The 24,310-nt window shown below is 40.5% G+C and overlaps 1 protein-coding gene across 3 annotated transcripts in view; it reads right to left on the reverse strand.

Annotated features, from left to right (window-relative positions):
• The window catches only part of LOC122816727 (cytochrome P450 2K1-like), a 657,641-nt gene that overhangs the window by 501,346 nt on the left and 131,985 nt on the right, over nt 1-24,310 (reverse strand). For all 3 annotated transcript variants that reach the window (XM_044089718.1, XM_044089719.1, XR_006367097.1), the window contains exon 4: nt 4,763-4,923. In XM_044089718.1, the coding sequence (XP_043945653.1) occupies nt 4,763-4,923 (161 nt within the window). The remainder of the gene's footprint in view (nt 1-4,762; nt 4,924-24,310) is intronic.

The raw sequence follows: 24,310 nt of genomic DNA on the forward strand, positions 1-24,310 counted from the left end.
TGTATTAAGCTTTTTCTGAATACTTAAAGATACCTAAGTGTAAATATAACCTAAGATGGAAAAGGTTCTCTGTTTCTATATTGAAAAAGTTCTATGTCAGCTCATATACCTTTCTCTTGCTTGTATGAAGCTACTCATCCTGAATGTATGAAAGATACCTCCAGTGTAACCCACCCTAAGTTGTAAATGCTTCTCAGTTTCTATATTGTAAATTGTTTGCAGCTATAAAAGATTGTAATATTTGTATATATTTGTACACTAGTCTACTGTATTTCCAAGTCCTTAGTAATTGTATAATTGAAACTAAATACCTTATTGTAACCTTGATAATTGTTTTTGGAGCTTTTCTCCCCAGGACTCCATTGAAAATGGGTTATTTTGGCCCAATGGACTATCCTGGCAAACCAACTGCAAATAAAATAAATAAATAAAATAAACACTATCCTTCAGCATAAAACCAATGGCTATCTCTCTTCTGCTACTTTCCTAGACCTTTCTAAAGCATTTGACATGGTCCCACATAAACAACTCATCTCTGTCCTCAATAACCTATCCTTCTCTCAATCAGTCAACAACTGGTTTCAGAGTTACCTGTCTGACCGCCAACAATCCGTTGTATGGCAGAATGACATATCTCCCCAATTACCTGTCTTCATAGGGGTTCCCCAGGGATCCATCCTTAGATCCCTACTCTTCTCTGTTTTCACCAATAATCTAGCCTCTGCCACCAAACATGGCACACTCATACAATACGCAGATGACTCGGCCATCATCTGCTCAGCCCAGTCCCTACCCAAACTGCAAAAAGTCATACAGGAAGCCTTTTCCTCTGTTGAAACTTGGTTATCCGATGCCCAATTAATACTCAACCCAAACAAAACTAAACTACTCATCTTCCAACCCACCAAACATACTCAAAACAACTCTCACAACACCACTATATACCCAACTGAACACACCAAATTGCTAGTAGTGGAAATAGACAATAAAGTAAAATTTGACATTCACATATCCATGACCATAAAAAAAGTCCACAAAAAACTAAGAGCATTATACAGAAATAAGCAACTTCTCCCCAAAGCAGCAAAGATTTCAATAGCAAATTCCCACTTTATCTCCACCCTACTTTATGCTCTCCAATATATACCAACCTAAGGCAATGCAATCTAAACAAGCTAGAGACCTGCTACAACAAAATTGCCAAATTCCACAGGGGCATCCTACCATAGTCACCACTGTCTCTCACTTGCTGAACTGGGCTGGCTTGAACTCCCTCACCTCCTTCAATGGTATCAGCTCTCACTCGCCTACAAACTAGTAAACCATCTACTAAATGTCCCATCCCTCCAGAATCTACTCCAACCCTATCGCACCACCAGGCCACTAAGATCCAGCAACAAATCACTAATGCCAATAACTCTGCTAGTGAAGCACTATTCTCTTGCACCATAGCCAAATTATGGAACTCCCTCCCACCCACAATTACCTCTGTACCATCATTCACCCACTTCCAAACTTTACTAAAAGCGCACCTAAAAACATGCTGGCTATGCCCTTGCAACTCCCAATCTAATATCACCCACCCCATCCAACCACTACCTTTTTTTCCACTTCACTAACTACCTTGATTATAGTAAGCTCAGATGCTCATAAGCCTAGTACTTATTATACAGCAGGAACTTCTTATTGTAACATTTGTTAATGTCTGTTATGTACTTCACAGATAATGATTCTAGTTGTCTACTAATGTACTATGTTCTTCATCTGTAAATATGTTGTAATTTCTATGTTAAATTGTTAATTGCTATGTAATCCAATGCAACTACTGTCTGTTTATTTTAACTGTGGAGCTTTTCTCCCCAGGCCTCCGCTGAAAATAGACCTACTTCCAGTTGGACACTCCAGGTCAACAAATGTAAATAAATAAATAAATAAATAAATAAAAATAAATAAATAAAATAAGACAGAACTTGGAACTGATGAAGTCATAATTCATTTGTAAGGGACAAAAGCACTCAGAATATTAAATATTTATTGTTTTCAAGCTGTGGAAGTGTTTTCATCTTTTAATCTTGTGTCATATGAGTTTGTGCTCTTCCCTCAGTTTAAGGAGTTTGGTCGTATATGTGGAGGCTTTACTTGGACAATGCACTTTCTGGTGTTGGCATTTTATTGTTTTGAGACCTGGGCTTCTAACAATGAGACAGAACTTTTCCTGAATCATAAATAAATGACTGCTCTGAATGGAAAATATATTTCTTGGTCATTACCTTCAGGCATACTACATAAACTGAGGTTACTCTTCATGTAATTATCTTCTTTGTGATCAAAAATGTTCCATTACTGTTTGAGTATGTTGAAGTGAAAAAATAATTTGAAGTTCTAGTCCTTGAAAATACATTTCCAAATCACCTAAACTTGTCATAACAACAGAGGTCTTAGTCTGATGCAAATTTACCAGAAATTTTGGTTCACCATGTTGCTTATGTTAATTTATAAATTGTCAAGTTTAAAATGATGGGTCCTCCGTAGCACAGAGGATAAGATCCTGGTAAGTAAGCTGAACTTTGATCTCAGTCTAGTGTTTAGGTATTTATTTTAATCATGTACATCTCCTGAGACTTACTCAGTTAGCAGTGGTGCCAAATGAAATACATTTTTTGCTCACTCAATCAGTTATTATAGCATAACCAAAACCAAACACACCTATTATATGTTCACTGTTAGTTATTATGATTACAGCCCTGTGGACCACATTGAGGAGCCTAGTCCATATTCCCAGTTTCCCCAAGAACTGTTTGGTTAAGTGACTTGCTCAAGGTAACACAGAACACAAGTAAGAGCTGAGGGAATCGAACCCTATACTGTCATTCATTCAGTTATTACACTACCTCCAAAAGCAAATATATCTCCTGTCACTCACTCAGGTAATATAAAAACACCACAACCACATGCGTCTCCTACAATTCATTCATGAATGACAGGAAATGTGTTTGGTTTTGGTTATGTTATAATAACTGAATGAGCGGGCAAAAATTTACTTCATTTGACACTACTGCATTAACTAAATGAGTGAGTGTCAGGAGATGAACTTGGTTTAAATAAATACCTAAGTACTGGACAAAATTGAAAGTCAGCCTGTTAGATTAATCTCTGATGCTAGATTTTTAGCACTAGATTTTAAAACAGTGTACTAACATCATTCTGCCCACAGATGAACTTTTTCTCCACACTAACAGTTCCATTTGTAAGAGGTGTAAATACCTAATTAATCTGGAAGCTTCCCTCTTACCCAAAAACTTGCCCTAAGAACTTCATACACTCCTCCATGCAGTCCTTCACTAATTACTCCAAAATGCCTTATGCTGAGGCTGTAAGGAAATTGCTCCTAAAGTCTGCTAGAAGTAAGAATATTGTCTCAACAAAAAATCAGGCCGCTGACCTTCACTTAATACATACCTGTCATAAAGGACAGGCTGAGCAAAAATACTCCAAATCTACCACTCTAAATTACAACAGCAACAGAAATGTTTTAGTGAAAGGTAACATTGTTTTCAGGCACAGCGATTCATCACTCACAAGGCTGGTCAAAGAAAGGGTTACAGTGAGCTGTCTTTCAAGCAACAGTATTTCTGACACTGCAAGGGCCTTATGGACAAATATATGTCCATGATATGGTAGTTGTGCATGCAGGAGTGAATGACTTCAGATGTAAAATCCTGAATGGGTATGCAGAGACATGTCAGAACCTTCCATGCATGCAAGACACTGGCGCAATCCTTCCTTATCCTTAAAAGATGCCTAGATATAAATAAAAGATAACTGGTTTCAATAATTGGTTAAATGAATGATGTCTCACAAAAGGGATCCAGTATGTGTCAGCATGGAATGAGATGGTTGATCGTCCAGTTTGTTTTACTAAGGATGGCCTGCACCTCATGTTGAAATGGTTTCACATACTGCCTAAATCCTTTGCTGCGCCAGTGCCATTTTTTGTTTTAGGTAGAGTCTAGCTGATGGACAGTCCAGCTTAACATATCAGTCCTGAAATCAAATCTGTCCATCCAGCCACAGCCCCTTTTTCCCATTTTTGCACATGGGGTGTGGGTGTCACTTAAACAGCAACAGTCATCTAGAACCAATGTCCACACTGCTGGGTGGCTGGGTGGTTAGCCTGGCATGCTTGTTCTTCCATACTACACACGCACAAAGACACACACACACACACACACACACACACACACACACACACACACACACACACACACACACACACACACACTCTCAAAGCCAATTTATAGTGTCCAGTCCACATACTGCATGCCTTTGGAATGTGGGAAACTGGAACACCTGGAATAAACCCATGTGAACACAGGAAAGATTATTATTATTTATTTATTGATTTAATATTTGCACTCTTTCTAGTCATTTATGATACTGGACTCTGCATTAATACTAATTACTACAGTTGTTTATCATAGCTTAAATTCAAATGTTTGAACAGACTAAATGGTACTATGACTCATAATTATATTATATTCATATATTCAGTTGTATTGCTTTATATAGAACATCAGACATACCCGTAAACACTGTATGCATTTTATATAAGAAAGCATAACTAATGAAAGCATACATTTACTTAGCTTTACAATTAAAGATCCACGTAGTTTAACACTGTCGTTAATAACTACATTTACTTAGCTTTACAATTAAAGATCCACGTAGTTTAACACTGTTGTTAATAACTACATTTACTTACCTTTACAATTAAAGATCCACTTAGTTTAACACTGTCGTTAATAATGTTTAAAAACTGAATGAACTTTGTATCATCATATTCAAACCTGTGTCCAAAGACAATGGAACAGATTACATTGGCTAAAGAAGAGTTCATAATCAAAGTGCTTTCAAATGGCTGTCCTGTGGGAAGAATAGAAAAAAAAATCAATTTGTAATTAAAGTTTATTCATGTGCAATCAAAATGTGTGTCTGCATATTTTATTACACTGTATGTTTCTAACTGGTCTGAATGGACGGAGAACATCACAAGCTAAGTTCAAGTTGCTTTGATGTGGTGTCTGCGTAATTAGCCTGAGACACAGAAGCAATATTATAGGCCAACTGAAAGTCAATGAACAATATGCTTTCAGCTAAACTTCACTGACTTCAGCTGTCTTCAGTCTTGCAACTGTTCTCATTATCAGACCATGTAGTTCCTAATTTATACTTCCTTCCCTGCTGTCCCCTCCTCCTAACTTATGTCATACTTAAATAAAAAATTAAATAGCTCACTAAACCAGGTAAAAAGTACAGTTGTTTATTAAATTCATTTTATCAGATTTAGTGCACCGTTTTTTAATTTTTTTCTGTCATACTTCCTATATCCTTCACTTGTACCTATTATCCATTCCCAGTTCTTTCTAGAAGCTCAACGTAATTTTATATTATGTAGCCCAAGGTACTTTTGCCTTGCTTCAGGCAGCAACCCATTGGAAGTTCAAGACACAGACTTGAAAAAATGAAAAGTTAACTCTGAGTCAATGGAAGTGACAACAACATTTGAAATTTACTATTATACATTATAAGTATTTTTAGGAGGAGGCAAACTCCTCCTTCACCCCTGCTACTTATACGTACTGACTTTGAGATCAGTATACCCTGGAGAAGAGGGAATTCTCCAAGATACAGCATGTTTGAACTTTACCCTCTAATCATACTTATATTTTCTCATTTCCAAGGATTTCATTTACCATCCTCAAACTTACAATGGGAACCCTACTTTTGGTACATAAAACTTTCCCTAGCAACAAGAGACACTGCATTTGTGTCACCTGGTGGTGTAATATGTACCCTGTATTCAGCTGTCAGCAAGTTTTATATATTTACATTTTGCTTATTGTTTATACATTACTTCTCATTTTCTTCACCAATATCATGTACTCATACCTTTCTTTGAAACAATATTCATACTACAGTGTTACTCTTGTATTTTGCTTAAATTACACAGAATTAATGATGTATCAAAAATCAGGCTGTACAATTTCAATGTGTATATTCTATATGAATGAATGTCTTCAGGTATTGCTCACCTGCTGTTGTCATGGAGCTATTGTCTTCATTGCTATGGTACTCCCTGTATAAGCCTATACATATTACTCACTTCTGTTTTGTGGAATTTATATTTATGTTTAGATGTTTTCCTAATAAATATTGTACATATGAAGATGTTTTTCTTTGCAGGCCTCCATTGTAACTATTCTACCTAGTTTGATCTTCTAGCCAAAATGGAAAAAAGAGAGCATTTTTTAAAAGTCTATGTTTGGGAAAGTATGGGAGGAAACAAGGAGAAACTGGTATTGCCAAGCTAAAGAGCAATACATAATTATAGATGAGATGTTAAACAGGGCAATATAAAAATCAATTATAGAGAAAAGAGGCTTGGTTTGTCATTAATTGTACCATGGAGCATGCTAATTAATTAAAGCCAATATATTTAATTGGCTAACAAGACATTCCAGCGGGAATATCATATGATTCAGGCTGTATCATGCAACTTTGCTGAAAACCTAATCTAATAGTCATTATGCCTCAGTCTCACAAAAATAAGAGATAGTTTCCTTTTATAGTGCAATTTGTAAGGCCTTCTAATGGGTCCCATACTAATGCTCATGGCAATAACTTGCATCTGACTTGCTCATTGTCACTTGCCTGAAACAGCAAATGACTAACATCCCACTAGCTCTGTGCTAGTAATCCCATACATAGCCTGCCTAGAATCGTAACTCTAACCCTAAAACTTGCACTGAAACCTCAGACCTCACTTTCTAACCTATCCCTAAACCTCTAGTCACTTTCTATACCTAATCATGACTCCTTCAGCCTAAACCTAAATTCCCAGCTTGCTCACTAACTCTACATTCCCAGATTGTGCCTTAAACCAAAATTCTCTGATTGTACACCAACCTTAAATTCCTCGATAAAGCTATTATCCTCAATTCCCTGACTTCTTCTTAAACTTAAATTCTCCAATATCTCCCTAACCATAAAACTCCTTATTACTCCCTAGCCCTAACCCAAACTCTGTACCCAAACACTAAGCCTGAGTGCCCCAGCTATCCCCTGAACCTAGCTGTTAAACTCCCACTCCCTCCCATGGCTGCCACACTTATTGAAACTTGGCTACTTTTTCAAGCAGTAGCTCCACTCTCTACCCACACCTGCTGCATCTTGGTGGAATATGTTGGAAAGTTCTAGCAAGAGCAGCAGCTCAAATGAGCTACAAACACTCAAAATACCTGAATGCAAGATTGATATGTGAGCAGATGGGATGCAAATAGTTGAGGTAGACCCTTTTCAAGCATACTTCTCAACTGCCCAGATTTTTCAGAATGTTAAGATTTTTTCATATGTTTGGTCTGTTCTTTATAAAAGTCGTGTTTTTCTGGCAAATCACCAAGGACTGAAATCATTAAATGACAGACATTTAAGTTTCAGATGTCATAGCCTTAAAAAATGCATGCTAATGCAAAACATGTTATTCTATTAAATATCTAAGTTTATAAGAACAAAATTTAAAATCTGTCTCTGATTTTGGGCCCTAGTCCTCCAATTATTTCTGGGCTTTGTCTAGGATTCTTACACCAAGAGTTTGAAAAGTATACATGTTTCTCCCTGTGACTATCCTACTTTCTGGATATCCTTTGTGTCACAACCACATAGCACGCATACTAGGTAAAATCAAAATCTTGAGCTAACTGAAATACTGTGAATTCCTGATTAAAAATAAGCAGCTGCTTCTATTTTATGTTTAGGGCTTGAACACCCTTTTGGCACACTGACAGTGTATGCCAGCTGTCATTCAGTTATTTTACTTCTATTAGCAGTTCCTTTTAAAAATAATGGGAAAAATTACCAGAACCTATTTTGTGGTATATTCATAGTAATGCATGAGATGGGGAGTATGAGTCATGGTGGGATTTATTCCCTCTTGGCCAGATTATTATGCCTTTTAAGCTTTGTTTATGCTCAGAACAATGCTAGCTATTTGGCAGCAAATCCTATCAGGACCCACATTCCTGATATGGATTTGTGTTTAAATATGGGATACTTACTCCAAAGGGAATGAATAATGAATTATTGGTGATGCATTTATTATCATCGGTTAATTATTTTATTAAGCATTTGTTTATTTTGTACTTATCATGATTTATTTGAGGTTTAATTCTATTAATGAAGGTTTGGTTTTAATTTCACTTGTCAATGAACTGAATAAAGATGAGTGATATTTACTACATTTGTATTAAATGTTTTCTACTATAGTGCTGGGTAAAGGATCAATTGCAAGACCAAAAAAATAAAGCATAAAGCCTTGCATTTGAAAGTTGTATCAATCTTTCTCAACAAATTTATGATGTACTGTGTAATGTGAGCAAACTGTGTGACTGATGATCGGATTTGAGCTTGGATACGCAAAAACACAGTGGAACTGGATCCAGTAGGTTATTTTTTCAGAATAGAAACAACAACAGCAGATAGAGAAAACAACACAAAAGCAATAACCATTACTAATTATAATTATTTACAGTTGCTAATCTTAGGCCCAGAGAATTTCTGTTTATTGTTATTAATAGTGGTATTAGACTTAATAGCAATATTCTTTTTATTGCCCACAGAGATTTGTAGCTAAGGTGAATTTTCATATATTTATGGACAATTATGAGTGAAGGAGTGGTTACAGTGGCAATTGTCTTTAGCTCCCTCACTATTATGTTCTGCATTCACATGTTATGTCAAGGTTATCTTCCCTGCAATGTTAACTACCTTTGACAGTAACGTTTTTAGTCTTGTTGAGGTGTATGTCTTACATTGACTCAACTCTTTGCCTTCCCTTACATTCAGAGCAACTTTAAATGTTAGCAGATCACTGTATTGCTTAAGAAGTAGTGTCTGTCTGCCTATATTATTGTCTTGTGGAGACGACTTCCACTTTGATGCTAGGTACATGAGGTATGTAGCCACTATTTTCAGAAGCCACTACTTTTGTGGTGTACTCAGGTCCTCCCTATAAATCAAATTCCCTTAGATCCATGTTTTAGCTTCCAATGGAAGCTTTATGTCTGTTATTATTTTTTTTGCTACCCTTGAGACCCTTAGCCAGATTCTTTTGGTACTTTTGCATGAATAAAACATGTAGTACTCACCTGCCTTCTCTCCTACACAGATGGGGCGTGTGTCTGAGGTAGTAAAATCCCTAACATAGCATTTTAACGGGACTGGGGTTTAATACCTCCCATATGTTAGGCATATTTGCTATCCTAACAGTCTTGGAAAGGGGGAGAGGCTCTTGATAACTGAAAATGGTAAGGCTTCCTCCACGTGCTGCTATATTTCCCAGAAGGCCTCCTACATAGTTGTTCAGGTTTTTGGCTGCCCGTATGCTGCAATATTTGCTAAACATCAAGTAGAGATGTGATAATTTAAATCTTTCCATGTTATTACTGCTTTTTGAGAGATGAATAAGTATTTCTTCTAGAGATTTACCATGTTTCCTTAAATATTCTCTATATGGGGATTAAAAGAAAGCATGTCTTATTTGCAAATATTTCCATAGGTCTCACTTAGGAAAACTATATTCTACTTACATAGACACAAAGGAATTGAAACATTGAATCCCCTCTTCATATTCAAGCAGACATCCAGTCTATGGGGCTTTAACTCCCCTTATTACAATGCTTTTTATTGAAATTGGCTTTGTGGCTCTGTCTCTCTGTGGTTCTGCCATGCTGCTCATATTGGTTGATTGGTTACAGAAGCAGCACCAACTGAGTTGAACCATCATCCAGCCTCTCCACCTCTATCAGCTTCCTCTGAATTACTGCTAGTGAGAAGTTATAATGTGGATTCGAGTCCCAAAAACACAATACAAGATCGCTTCTTGCAGCAAATAATGGTTCCTGCAGTCTATGATTGCATCTCCCTACATAATTTCCACCCCTTCACACACACACTCGCATCTCCCTACATCATTTCCTCCACACATTCACACAAACACACACACACACACACACACACACACACACACTTGCATCTCCCTACATCATTTCCTCTACACATTCACACACACACACACACACACACACACACACACACACACACACACACACACACACACACACACACACACACACACAAAGGGTAGTTTGTGGATTGCATACATATGTATGTTTGGCAGGCTGTTGCTTGTGCCATCTTAAGTATCCCCATCAGCCCTGCTTCTCCTTGTTTACATGGCAGATACAATGCCTGCTTAGGTGGTAATCTCCTTCTGCCATTCTATATAAACTAGAGCATTAGCCTGCTCTATGAATATTTCTCTGTTTACTTTCAATACCTTAGCCAGATTCTTTTTTTATGAAAATTTTGTGATTGCTGCCTTCCATGCCTTCTTTAAGTCACAGGAGCTTTAAATTGTTGCAGTGATGCCTGTTTTCCAACTCAACTAGCTTGTCTTTTATTATAGAAATCTCCACTTCTTGCCTGCTGACCTTGCAACCCTGACCCTTGCAGACTAATGTTGGAGCACAGGAATTCTTGTTTAGATGCTAGGTATTTTATGCCCTCTACATTGTTCAATGCAATGTTTTTGATTTCTTTTGTATCAGGCAAAACTTGATTTAGGGGAACTGCCAGCTCATCTGCTTTGACATCTGCCATTTTTGGTTATTTTGAAGGTCCTCCAGCTTCTTTGCATGGTGTTGATATCAAGGGAGATTTTATTAACTAGAGTCCTTAGGGGCTGACAAAGAGGGCTGATTAAGTAACTTGGGATGGAGTGCTAAAATTACACTGCTGTCATTACTCATGGCAGATCTGATCTCCCCATATGGAGTAATGGTTATAACATTTACAGACTTCAGAACACCAGAAATTAGTATGCATTTATGCTTCACACTACCCTCAAGCAATACAGAATATTACCTTCTTCTTGTAATACTCTGAATATTTGAGAACCAGAATTAAAGATGTATTTCCAGATGGGTGATACTAGAGAAATACATTCATGAGTGAGCTAATGCAGGACTCCATGACTTCTGCTGGTTCAAGCATGAATACCAAGCATACATTATATTTGCTTAATAGCAGAGGGAGACAGTAAGCCTAACTTGTCTGCTCTGTCTTTGTAATTTAATTTTCTTTGTCCTCCAGTCACTACCCTTTCCTTCTTCCTTCTTCCTTTCTACACCTCTTGCAAGCCCTCTTAAATACTTCCATCAATTTCCCCTGGAATGCCAATGCCAGTAGTGAGTGTCCAGCCATCTTGGTGAAGAAATACTTTTGGAATTCCAGGGAGTAGTTAGTCACTACAATCTGCCTATATTCTGGCCTCTCACTCATGTCCTTATTGTTCAGAGTGAGCCTTTCGGATCTCCTGAGATGATCTAGTTCACCCATGTAATATTTATGTATGTCATCTGCTTTCTACAGCTCCATCCGCTTAGCTTATGATCACAACCTTTCTTCTCTATCATAAGCACCTTATTGATAGCTTTCATCTAGTCTCCTTCATAAAGCTTAATGTCCTTCTCCTTGTAAATAGTACCCAAGGTGTGGCCTAACTAGGGCCTGGTAGATTGGAAGCATACCTCTCGATCTGGAAACATCAAAAATCTGGACAAAGGCCCATGTAAAGTAGGTACAACTGGCCAAAAATCTGGACATTGATCAACATAAAATTTGCATACAAAATTATGTAACCCCAGCCACTCCATTGGAATTGTGGGATATCAAAACTGAAACCCAAATTGAAGAACAGACAAAATGTAAAACAAATATCCTTCAGAAAAAACAAGCTAGCACAAAACCTGTTATCCTAACAATATTCTAAGTTTATAAGAACAATATTTAAAATCTATCCCTATTTTTGTTTTTTTGGCCCCCATTATTTAAGGCTTTATGCAGATTTCTTGTGTTAGGAATTTGAGAGGTATGGTCAGTATATATTCCAAGACAGTAACAATATAAACTTGGCACAACAATGCAGATAAGCACAGATTCAGACACTCTTCTCCTGTATCATTTCTCAGTTGTCGGGCCTTATAACGCAAATAGTTTAGATGTCAGCTGTAGCCATGTTGTAATACTTTCAGCACTATTGCTCTGCCATTCAGCAAACAATACTCCCTTATTCAGCAACAGGACACTACATGTGCAGAGATTAATAACCCCCCCCAAAAAAAGCCTTTAAACAAATATTCACATTCCTTCACAGCTTGGCATCCTGGAGTCTTTAAATGTTTGCAGCTAAAAACAACAGTTTCTGTGCACATACAGATATACCACATGTACAAGGTTTTAACAATCTTTAACAAGTCCTAATATTCTACAACTTTTACTACATTCCTATTAAGAAATTAATTATTGTTTTTTATAGTCACTCTATATACAAATGTTGCCTTTTGTTATCCATTTCAAATGCAGTATGCAAACATGAGAGACATTTTACATTTCTGAAATGTTAAATGCAGATTACACCAGGAAAAATATTTCTCTTTTCTCATCAATTGCGTTCATACATACAGTTGTACACAGACTATGGCTTTTATTTCTATATTCCAGCCACATCAAAAAAATCATCAGCCAGCAACATCTTGAAGTACCCTTGTAGGCTGCAAAAGCATGATTAGTCCCATTCCCCCCTTTAAATAACCACACCATACACATAAAGACATTCGACGACCTTTATTAAACAGTATTATACAATGAACTATATACACATAAAACCAACTTTAATTATCTTTCTCAGCAACGATGATCTCTGGGCAGCATCACCACTCACCCTGGATGAACTTTACCTCAGGGCAGCGTACCTACTCACCTTGATACCTCCTCCACCGGGGCAGCATACCTACTCACCCACATAAAGAGGCAGCATACCTACTCACCTCAACACCATACCAAACCATTAACCAATAACCACTTTCTTTAGAGGGGGAACAGAAGAGGACAATCCTGTCCCTCTTGTCCGCCTCAAATTGCCCACAACTTCCATCCATATACAAAAGAGGAGGGTGGGAGGGCCACCAACTCACGCCAGATGTGCCTACTTCCTTTAATCCCTAACACTTAGTACTGTCAGAAGTCCCACCTACTCCTACCTCACTTCCTTTTACATCTCCCTCTCCCTCTCTCCTTAACCCTTTTACCACCACAAACCCACTATACTATCCAACTACAATCCTTACCTTACTTTCTGCCTCTATACCCTCCCCACACCCCTTTACCCCCTTACTCGAGGGACCAGGGCAACTTAGTTTGTCCCAAACTGCATTTGTCCTGTCGCCCCTTTACATAACCACACCACACACATAAAGACATTTGACGACCTTTATTAAACTGTATTATACAATGAACTCAATTGTTCATTGTATAATAATACAATCAACTGTATTATAAAATGAACACACCTCAAGACTGGTGGCAACGCACGATGCATCGGAGACCATCCAGGTGCAATTAACCATAGGCAAGACTGCTCTGCAAATTGTAGCATGTTACAGGCCACCCTCACAAACTCAGGAACCTCACATGGCCTTCCTGAAAACACTAGAGGGGATAAATGTATCACCAAACACCATCATACTAGGTGACTTCAATTACCCTAATATAGACTGGGAACACTACTCAAGCCCAAACCCTAGCCCAAAAGTTCCTGGAATTCATAAACTCAAATGGAACAACTAGTCACCATCCCAGATAACATTGATCTCATCATCACGAACATGGAGCACAATGTTCCCCACTGGTGAGATCAGATCTGGTGAGATCAGATCCACCCCCACCTGAAAAAAGTAAAGAACTTCTCAAAGCCGAACTTCACACTTCTAAAGACTAGTGTGGTCTCCTTTAAGGCCCCGAGCTGGTGGAAAACAGTACTCAAGCCGCTGAATCACTTACAGACGCTTCTACCAGCACCTGCAGGACTGCATGGATAAGGCAATCCCCAAACAAAACTCTTAGTACCAAAGGCGTCTGGTGGACCCAGCCATAAACAAACTCTACAATAAAAGGAGGAAGCTACTACAAGATACAAAAAGGTAAGACACCCTTGATCACTATAAGTAAAAACTAAGAGCTCTAAAATCATCCAAAGCAAATTTCGAGAGAAAAATAGCTAAAGACTCAAAAGACAATCATAAGGCCTTCTTTAGGAGGAAACTCCCAGATATGCTCAGAACTAGTTCAAAATGATGTGAAGATTACTGATCCTACAGACATTGCCAACATACTGGCTGACAGGTTCAGTGCAGTCCTCCCCCCGAGAGATATCTATACCAAACCCATTGCAGCCCCCAAACATCTCCAGCCAAGTGAGAACTGCTCTCTCCAAGCAAAAACACAGCATCCATGGGTCCTGATGGTGTCCCCGGCTGTGTGCTCCACGAACTCAATGAGGAATTAAACCCACAGCTAGGACAGCTGTTTAATCAAAGTCTTACCTCTGGATCCCATCCAGGAGGAAGGCGCGTGCAACTGTGGTCACCCTGGAAATTACCGCCCATTAGCCTGACAAGCCTTATCTGCAAAGCCATGGAGAGGATCATAATGGACCTCATAAATAAAGACATAGGGAATTTGCAGACTTTGGATCCAACCCAGTTTGGCTTTGTCAAAGGCAGATCATGCCTTTTAAACTTGGTTGACTTCTTCAAACAGTCACCAAAGCCATTGAGGAAAGGCAGTCCATACAGCCTACCCTCTGGCTAAGGCCTCAATACCCCACTCGGGTATCATTGAAAAACTCATCAGCTTAAATGTTAACCCATACATCACAAGATGGGTTGCAAACTGGCTTGACAGAACCCACAGGGTCAGAGTTGCTGGCGCCATGTCAGACTCAAAACCAGTGGTGTCCCACAGGGTCAGTCCTGGGCCCTTGTTTGGCATCTACTTTCAGTACAAGCAAACACAGGAGGGTTTATGGCTGACAAAGTTTGCAGATGACTGCAGCCATAGTAGAAAACACATCTGACACAGATATCCTTCAGAAGGGTCTCAGAAACGGATAACTGGTGCCAGAGCCACGCCTGAAGTTAAATGCCAAAAATGTCATATTAAAACAAGGCTACCCTAGCTACCAAATAGGTGGCAATCCACTGAGCACAGAGGGGACCCAGGTTGATAGTAGTCTGTCATTCGGACACCCATGTAGCTAAAGTAGTTAGGAAGACTTTCTACATTGCCCACCTTATCATGAAGGATTCTCATCTAGATCAAGGGGTCATAGTCTCCCTTACTCATCACTCATCAGACCAATGATTGAGTACAATGCCCCATTTGGGATGTATCTGACCCGACCTGCAGCAGCTGGAGGCCAAAAGTTCCTCACCAAAAGGATAAAGGGTCTCAAAAATCTGTCCTATGCTGCCCGACTGAAAGAACTCCAGCTCTATTCAGTTGCTCAGAGGTGACCTTGCCTAACATACAAGGCCATGTCAAACCCAGATTTGATGAATATGCTTCACCTCAAAAATCTAGATCCATCAGAGCCAGAGACTTAAACCTCGACACGCTATTAATAGGGACGTGCTGGAGGGATAGATTCATTACCCAAAGACTCCCTATGCTGTGGAACAAAATCCGTATGTGAGGCAGAGCACCTCGCTGGCCTTGTTCAAGAGAAATCTTGACCAATGGATGGGAGATCGCAGATATACCCCAGGGATTACCTCAGTGTCACTGCTCGACAGAGGCACAGCAAAATAATGGGTATAGTTATACTAAAGGCCACAAAACGATGGGCTAGGCTTGTAAATGCCCTCGGGCAGATAGCCTAGTATAAACCTATGAACCTATGAACCTATGAACTATATACACATAAAACCAACATTAATTATCTTCCTCAGCAACGATGATCTCCAGGCAGTGTCACCACTCACCCTGGATGAACTTTACCTCAGGGCAGCGTACCTACTCACCCTGATACCTCTTCCACCGGGGCAGCGTACCTACTCACCCACATAAAGAGGCAGCATACCTACTCACCTCACCACCATACCAAACCATTAACCAATAACCACCTTCTTTAGAGGGGGAACAGAAGAGGACAATCTTGTCCCTCTTCTCCGCCACCAACTTGATCCCAGGCTGTTCCCCCTTGTAAACCCTAGCCACAGTCATATCCTCTAAAAAGAGTTTCAAATACAAATTAAAAAGATCCAGTCCCACGTCATTAAGGTGTACTCCATCCGTTCAATACCAAGACTCCTCTCCATCCCCAAAATCTCTATGGTCAATAGTATGCATCCCCAGAATCCTTAATTGCCTAGCCAACCTTTGATTAACACACCTTCTGACCCTTTCAATCACCTTATAACTATATGCAGCCCTCCAACATAAATGCGGAACCAACTCTGACCACACAATTTCCATACCCGGGTACAATGCCTGTAATCTCATCAAATCCCGCAGCATAATGTCCACCAATTGTTTTTTAGAAACAATGCCCAAGTCATTGCCCCCTAAATGAATGACTAGTATACAAGGACAATGCACCGTCAGTTTAGCCCTTTCAAATTCATGCAACAACCCGTCCCACCTAAGACCCCTAACACCATGCCAGGACACTGACTACCCTAAATGTGCTAAACCCAAATTTACCCCATCATCCCTAACTAAGGCACACTTCTCTGCCCAGTGGATGAACGAATGCCCCAAGATGATAATGTGCTTCCCTAAAAGAAAAGCAGAAAAATTAATAATCAGATCACAACTTATCTAATATAAGACAAAAATGCATTTGAAGACTACCTCCCCACTCTTTTAATCAATTCAATGGAACTAACTTCTCTAGCTAAATCTGAAGCCATACCTATCCTGAACGAGTGAGCTGCAAACCTCTCCACCGGAAATCTCATACAACGTAAAACCTTCTTCACCAAAAGTATGAATCTACTACTCGACACCACCTTCCCATCCACTGAACAAAAAATTAACTGATCCACACTCCTCTTCTGCCTCCTCATAAATTCTTTGCCCACATTACTGGACAAATGCAAGGATTCTTGTCAGTTTTAAGTACCACCACACATCCCCTACCCAACTGATCTGTCTTACTCCTCCTTAATGCAATAGTAACCTCGCCTTCCCCTATAATGACATCCTTCCAACATAACGAGCCTAACAACTCTGAAATATGAAAAGCGCCAAAATATAACCATGTACATAATGTACACCGCATAAAATAATCCATAGACCCCTTTTGAAATAAACCTAACCCTTTCAACAAAATTTTCAATATAACCCTTGTATGCAGCCATTGAATATCCTTACATTCCACCACCATTCTCCCCCAACCCCTCAACATACGCCTTAATGTCCAAGACTTAGTGAAATCCTGCAACCCCTTAGCGAAAATGCTATTTGCAGCCAAATCCACCTTATCCATCTGCAAAGCCTTGCCTAACCCCCAACCATGAGCTACATATCGCAGTAGTAATTCCTCCGACCATACCCCTTCCTCTTCTGGCAGTTGCAAAATAAACTGATTAAAATCATAAAGAGCCCTACCATATGCCTTCCTTGTAGAAGGGGCCCAGGAATGCCATACCAACCGTCTGGCTACATCGACCCAAGATTCCACACCTCCTCTGGCAGGATATCTGGCACCTCCTTTGCCCATGGAACCAACCCTCAAAACCTGCAAAACTGAAATCGGGACAAGCTATCAGCAATCTCATTCCTTATGACAGGCACATGCACTCATGTAAAAAAAAAATTATTAAAAGGCTCTGCAAAACCAGTTTATGTAATACCAACAATAACAAGCCCGACTTAGCTGTCTTCTTTTGCAATACCCTCACTACAGCCATATTGTCATAGTGAAAAACTACACGTTTGCCCCTCAACTGCTCCTTCCACACCACAGAAGCTGCCCATATAGGTATCAACTCCAGAAAGGCCACATCCCGCTTCCATACCTCCTCCCAATCCCAAGGCCATTCAGCTGCAAACCACCGACCCCTGAAATAGGCCCCCATGCCAGCACCCCCAGCTGCGTCTGTAAACAACTGAAGTTCCTCCTGCCCCACCCAGTCTGACTGCCAAAAATATATCCCATTAAATTGTTGCAAAAACCCATTCCACAACCCCAAGTCCTCCCGCACCAGTTGGGTTACCCTAACCCAATGGTGTTTGCTCTTACCCCCTTTCAGCAAATAAGCCAGTGACCTGCAAAAAGCTTGCCCTGGGTGGACCACTCGACAGGCAAAATTCAAAATCCCAAGCAACTCCATAGCTGAACAAATCCGAATCTTATCCTTACCCAACACCAAACGTATCACTGACCTAAGCCTCTCTATTTTATTCTCTGGTAAACAAAACAGTCCCTGCTCCACATCAACTGTTAATCCCAGAAAGTCTAATGCCCTTGCCGGACCCTCCATTTTATGCTGAGCCAATGGTACCCCTAACTCTTCACACATAATCGTAAACTCCCACAAACCCTCCTTTGCTCTACCCTTCCTTTGCCCATCAACAAAAAATCATCTAAATAATGCACTGCCTTTTGAGTCCCCACTTTCTGCTGCCAAATCTAATGCAATACTGTACTGAACTTCTCAAAGGTCGCACATGCCACTGAACAACCCACAGGTATAGCTTTATCAAAGTAGTACTTATCTCCTACCTGCATCCCCAGTAGTGGCCAATCCTCACTCCTAATAGGCAACAATCGAAAAGCCGACTCAATGTCGACCTTAACCAACCATGGCTCCCTAAATTCCCTAATCACTTTCACTGTATCATCTAAGGAAGAATAATGCACCCTAACCTCCTCTTCTGCAATAAAATCATTTATTGAATTCCCTTCTGGATAAGACAAGTGATGTATCACTCTGAATTCCCCTTCTCACTTCTTCGGCACCAACCCCAAAGGCAACACCCTGTAAGTACTAAAAGGCGGACTGTCAAAAGGACCCAATAACCACCCTGCTCTACACTCTTTCTCCAGTAAAGCCTCCAAGATGTCCTCTTTACCTTGAATAGATCGTAAATTATTGCAACCCCCCCCACCCCTTCCCATGGTGGACTTAATAGGAAACCCCCCTTGAAATCCCTGTATTATCTTCTCTTTGATGGCCAAACCAGGAAACCGATGAAGCATACCCTGGAGAACCTCCACCTTAATAGGGAATGGCGCCCCTCCCTCTATTGCCTCTAAAAACCCCAAGTCCAAATCTCCAGGACCCATGAAAATTACCCCTCCCCCGGGCCGGCTGAAAGCCTTGCCCACAAAATCCACCCTGACAACCCATAACATTAGAGTTCCAGGACAAATCCTACCGACCACAGCCAGTGGCCGAATGACCCCCTCCACATCTCAAACAAACATGGGCAAATTTGCACCCCACCCATGAACAGGAGCCACTATTAAATTACCAACATACACGCGCTGTTTCTGACCCACTCAACCTTCTGTTAAAGCCCCCGTAACTATCCATCATCATAGCCAACCATAGATCTGGATGACGCACCTCACAACGAAGTGACTGGTCCACAGTCTTCCATTTACGGAAATGCTGATCATACCAGAGCCACGCATTACCTGGCCTTAACCGTTGTGCCTCACGAATGGTAAGGAAATAGCCTAGCAGTAGCAGGGCCAAAGACCCGTCCTTCTCCAGCTGCACTGCCATAAAATAAATAAAGCCAACCACCCGATTATCCCATGTCCTAGGGCGAAGCTTGCCTACTCTCTGCCTTCCCAGTGCTGCTAAAGCTAATAACAAGTCCTTACTGTTAGAGGACTCGGCTTCCACTAGCTGTTGGACCCCTTCCGCATCGATCAGCTCAAACAAATCCACATACTCCCTTTTCCAAATTTTTGTTTAACCGAACCCGGAATGGGCGGAGTCAGGAAAACTGCTCCTGTCTCCTGCCCCAAAGATTGGGTAGCCAGCCAGTCCCCAGGCCACAGCCCAAAATCAGAGCCTACCTCCGAGCCTAAGACTGAACTGTCCTCGGAACCCACTGCCCCCTGTCTTATCTGTAACCGGGTACCTGGCACCCTGTGCTAGTTGCCTCTGTGCCTCCTCTATCCCTTGTACACCACCACCAAGACACCCCAACTGACAAGTCATCATCATCCCTCCCCCCACAATCCTCAACCCCTAGCTCCCCCGACAATGCTGCCGTAATAAAACTATTACCTGCACCTACGTCTTGCGATGTGCTGGGAACCGGTGTCTCCACTGCTACCACCTGCTGTGATGCCTGTTGCTTTTTCCCCCCAGCTGGGGTTCTCACCACTGTGCATCGCCTCTTCTGACCTGGGGTCTGTTCAGGTTCCTGTACCACCACCGATGTTGCCGCCTCCTGGAACAGCTCCTCTTCTTGGGCCACAATTGCTTGCCACCTCTTCCTTAGCTCTGGTAATTTGGCCATCTGTAAAAGAGAAACAAAATATTAAAACTATTCTATAAGCCCGACTGCCCTACTCTCCCCAACCCCTAGTATTGCCTTGCCCCCGCACCTTAACTTACCCCTGCCTGCCTACACTTCACCTTTCAACCACCCTGTCAGCCACACCTCCTACCATTTGCACCCCTTCCTAACCCTAGAATATCCCCTATTAATATCCCTCCCCATGTGTATCTATGAATTAGAAAAAAAAAAAAAAAAAAAAAAATATATATATATATAAATATATATATATATATATATATATATATATATATATATATATATATATATATATATATACACTTCCCTTTCCTCCCAGCATGATCCTCCATAGCGGTAATGGCTGAATAACGCAGTGCGCATGTGCAAACCGGCGCTCGGACCCAACGGCCGAAAGAATGGCAGAAGCAACCCACTAAACCACCATGGAGTATGTAGAAGATATTCCACCACCACCACCACCACCGAATACCAGGACGGAGGGACACCCGATTGACCGCAAAGCCATCCTGAAGCCGGAAGGACCGGAGAAGACAGACTGACACCCACGAACCCACCAGAGAGCACGAAGAGCAATCCACCACTACCACCAATGACGATGAAGCAACAATGGACCCCTGAATGCCTGCCCCAACCACCGGGGTAATGTATAAGGACACAGCAGCCCACAAACCCACCAGGGAGAAGATATTCCACCACCACCGAATACCAGGACGGGGGGACACCCGAATGACTGCGACACCATCTTGAAGCCAAAAAACCGGAGAAGACAGATGGACATCCATGAACCCCCCAGGGAGCACGAACAGAAACCTGTCACTATCACCAATGCAAATGAAGCCGGACGCAACAATGGATCCCCGAGGAGATGATCCAGCACTATCCTCCAGCGCTACTGCCTACCACGACTACCGGGAGAGCCATTTTCCCCAGAAACAGACACGGCCAGCCCATAAACCCACCAGGGAGCACAAGGGGTGATCTACCACTACCCTCCAAGCTAAATGGGACTGGATTACACCGATGGACCCCCCAAGGCCTACCATGACCACCGGGAGAACACCTTCCTTTTTTTTTTTTTTATATATATATTACCCCGACCGCATGGCACCGATGGCCTACTACCTGACGGAGCTAACGACAGGCCCAGCCTCCCCCCATGGATGTCACTCGACCACATGGCCCCACCGAAAAAGGCCCGACAAATCCTCTGGAGACCCGCGGATGACAGGGAGCAAAGAAAACCTCAACACACAGGTAAGCCTAGCACTACTCCCATCACCACTTCATTATATCTATATATATATATATATATATATATATATATATATATATATATATATATATATATATATATATATATATATATATTTATTTTTTGACCACCCCCAACCATTCACACACACACACACACACACACACACACACACACACACACACACACACACACACACACACACGCACACCCACACACACAGTATTCTATCACCCTTTCCTACCAGTAAGCTCAAACTATATTCCCAGACTCCAGCCCCCCATTAAATTAACCTCTAGAAAACACCAAAGGGGGGGACTGACCCAGACAACCTAACCCCTTCTCTCCCCACCATCCAAAGCCTACCTTCATCCACGATACCTACAGTTCGTCTGGACGTAAGCTAGTTGTTATTGCATCAACTCACGCCAAATGTGCCTACTTTCTTTAATCCCTAACACTTAGAACTGTCGGAAGTCCTACCTACTCCTACCTCACTTCCTTTTACAGCTCCCTCTCTCCTTAACTCTTTCACCACCACAAACCCACTATACTATCCAACTGCAATCCTTACCTTACTTTCTACCTTTATACCCTCCCCAGACCCCTTTACCCCTTACTCGAGGGACCGGGATAACTTAGTTTGTCCCAAACTGCATTTATGCAGATCTCTCAACTGTCCAAATTTATGAAAAATGTCAAAATTTTGTCTGATCCTCATAAAATTAGTAGTTTTCTGGCAAATCATTGAGGATTGAAGTCATCTATAGTGACAGGCATTTGAGTTTCAGACTTCATATCCTTCAGAAAATGCATGCTAATACATAAAATTGTTCTATCAGCTTTCTAAGTTGTAAGGGCAATATTTAAAATCTGTTCCTGAGTGTTGGCACCCCCTCCCCCATTATTTTTGTCTTTGTCCAGATTGTTTGCTAATTTCTCAGTTAAAAAGAAAAGGCTTTACCCAAGCAAGTCACATTTTATGGGGCCAGGAAAGTCCAACATCTGTTCAGCCTCTTTAAAACTTAATTTCATTAGTAAATGTTTAACTTATGCATAGACAGTAACAGGAGACAGGCATGATGACATGTATTAAAATGGCCATAACAAACAAGTGAGGTTCAAAGACATGGCAGTAGAAATTATAAATCAATTACAGAAAAGTATCCTCTACACCATTTTAAAAGCTTTGTACAATATAGTCATAAATTTACATACAATAACTCATGTCATGATCAGGAAAGTGTTACAGACACATTTGTAAGAACAGGCGTGTTTGATAAATCAAAAGGGTATGCTTCTGTACCTCAAAATAGTGAATACTGCACCACAACCATATATTTGTTAGAAAAACAACTATTAAAATAGCAAAGTAATGCACCGCCAATTCAAAAATGAACCGCCACCCACTCTGATGCATAATAATTGACTCCCACTCCATGAAATAAAAACATTTGGAAAGTGTCTAAAGCTGTACAAATAACTTCACGTACAACTTATTCCAGATTAACTGCACCTGCTAGTCAGCTTCTAACAGTTAGGAGCAAGGGAGTGTATATGATATGTACTTACAGGAAGTGCTACTTACTCTGAGCCATTAATTTACTTTTACCAGTCATCATGGAATACCGCTAAAAGTATATAACTATAGTGTTGCCTTCACAGACAAGAAGTTGAAGCAATGTCCTCTCCTGTTGTCTGTTGCAAGTTGTGGGTGGGCTGCGGCATTTATGTGTAAGCCCTGTAAGTCACTCTGACAGCCAGTCAGGCATTGTTTCACAACGTGGATGTTATTATACATGCCCCTGTACTTGATAACATTGCGGGATACGTCAGCAATGTGTGATGTCAGTGTTTAAAAAAAGTGTAAATAAAACAAAAAACAAAATCGGGATTTGAAGGGACTGCTCAACAATTCGTGGCTCCCTATTATTTTGCTCCTCAAAACTTGAAATGCCATGGAATTCAGTATGGTTGACAGGTATGATTGTATTACTTTTTTGTGTAGAATTCTTTTGTTAAGAGGACTGGGGGTGAGGGCTTGTGATTGTAACAGTTTTATTTTACTTTTGCCTAGAATTCTTCTGCTAAGAGATTGAGAAAGGGAAGCTTGTCTGCAATAATTAACGTCCAGATTTGATGTAGTCTTTTTAGTTAGTCTTGCACAATTAATTTATTTTTGTTTTGTCTATAATTATAAATGTAAAATACGGACACATCCAAGGCTGGAATAAAAACAAGAACTTTACTGTGCACAAACACAAGCACTTTCACTTATCGCTTCTTCAGGTGTAAAAACAGCACAATGAAAACACACCCTTTAAATACACTAATAAAATCACATGACCAAGACTTATTGAAACTAATAACACAATTAAAGAAATACATACAATAAAAAACACAGCATAAAAACAGCTGAAAGTATATGAAAAATATACACAAAACAATTTATATACAGATTCATCAATTAACACTTTACAAATCTGGACTTGAGTTTTGGTCTGAAACATTTATTAAGCCCATTACTGAGGGAAAACACATTAGAAGCCCTGACCCTGCTGCATCTTCCCTCATCCTGACAATCCATTTTGCCTC

This window comes from Protopterus annectens, chromosome 12.part0 (assembly GCF_019279795.1).
Source record: "Protopterus annectens isolate FY-2018-M chromosome 12.part0, PAN1.0, whole genome shotgun sequence".
Lineage (NCBI taxonomy): Eukaryota > Metazoa > Chordata > Ceratodontiformes > Protopteridae > Protopterus > Protopterus annectens.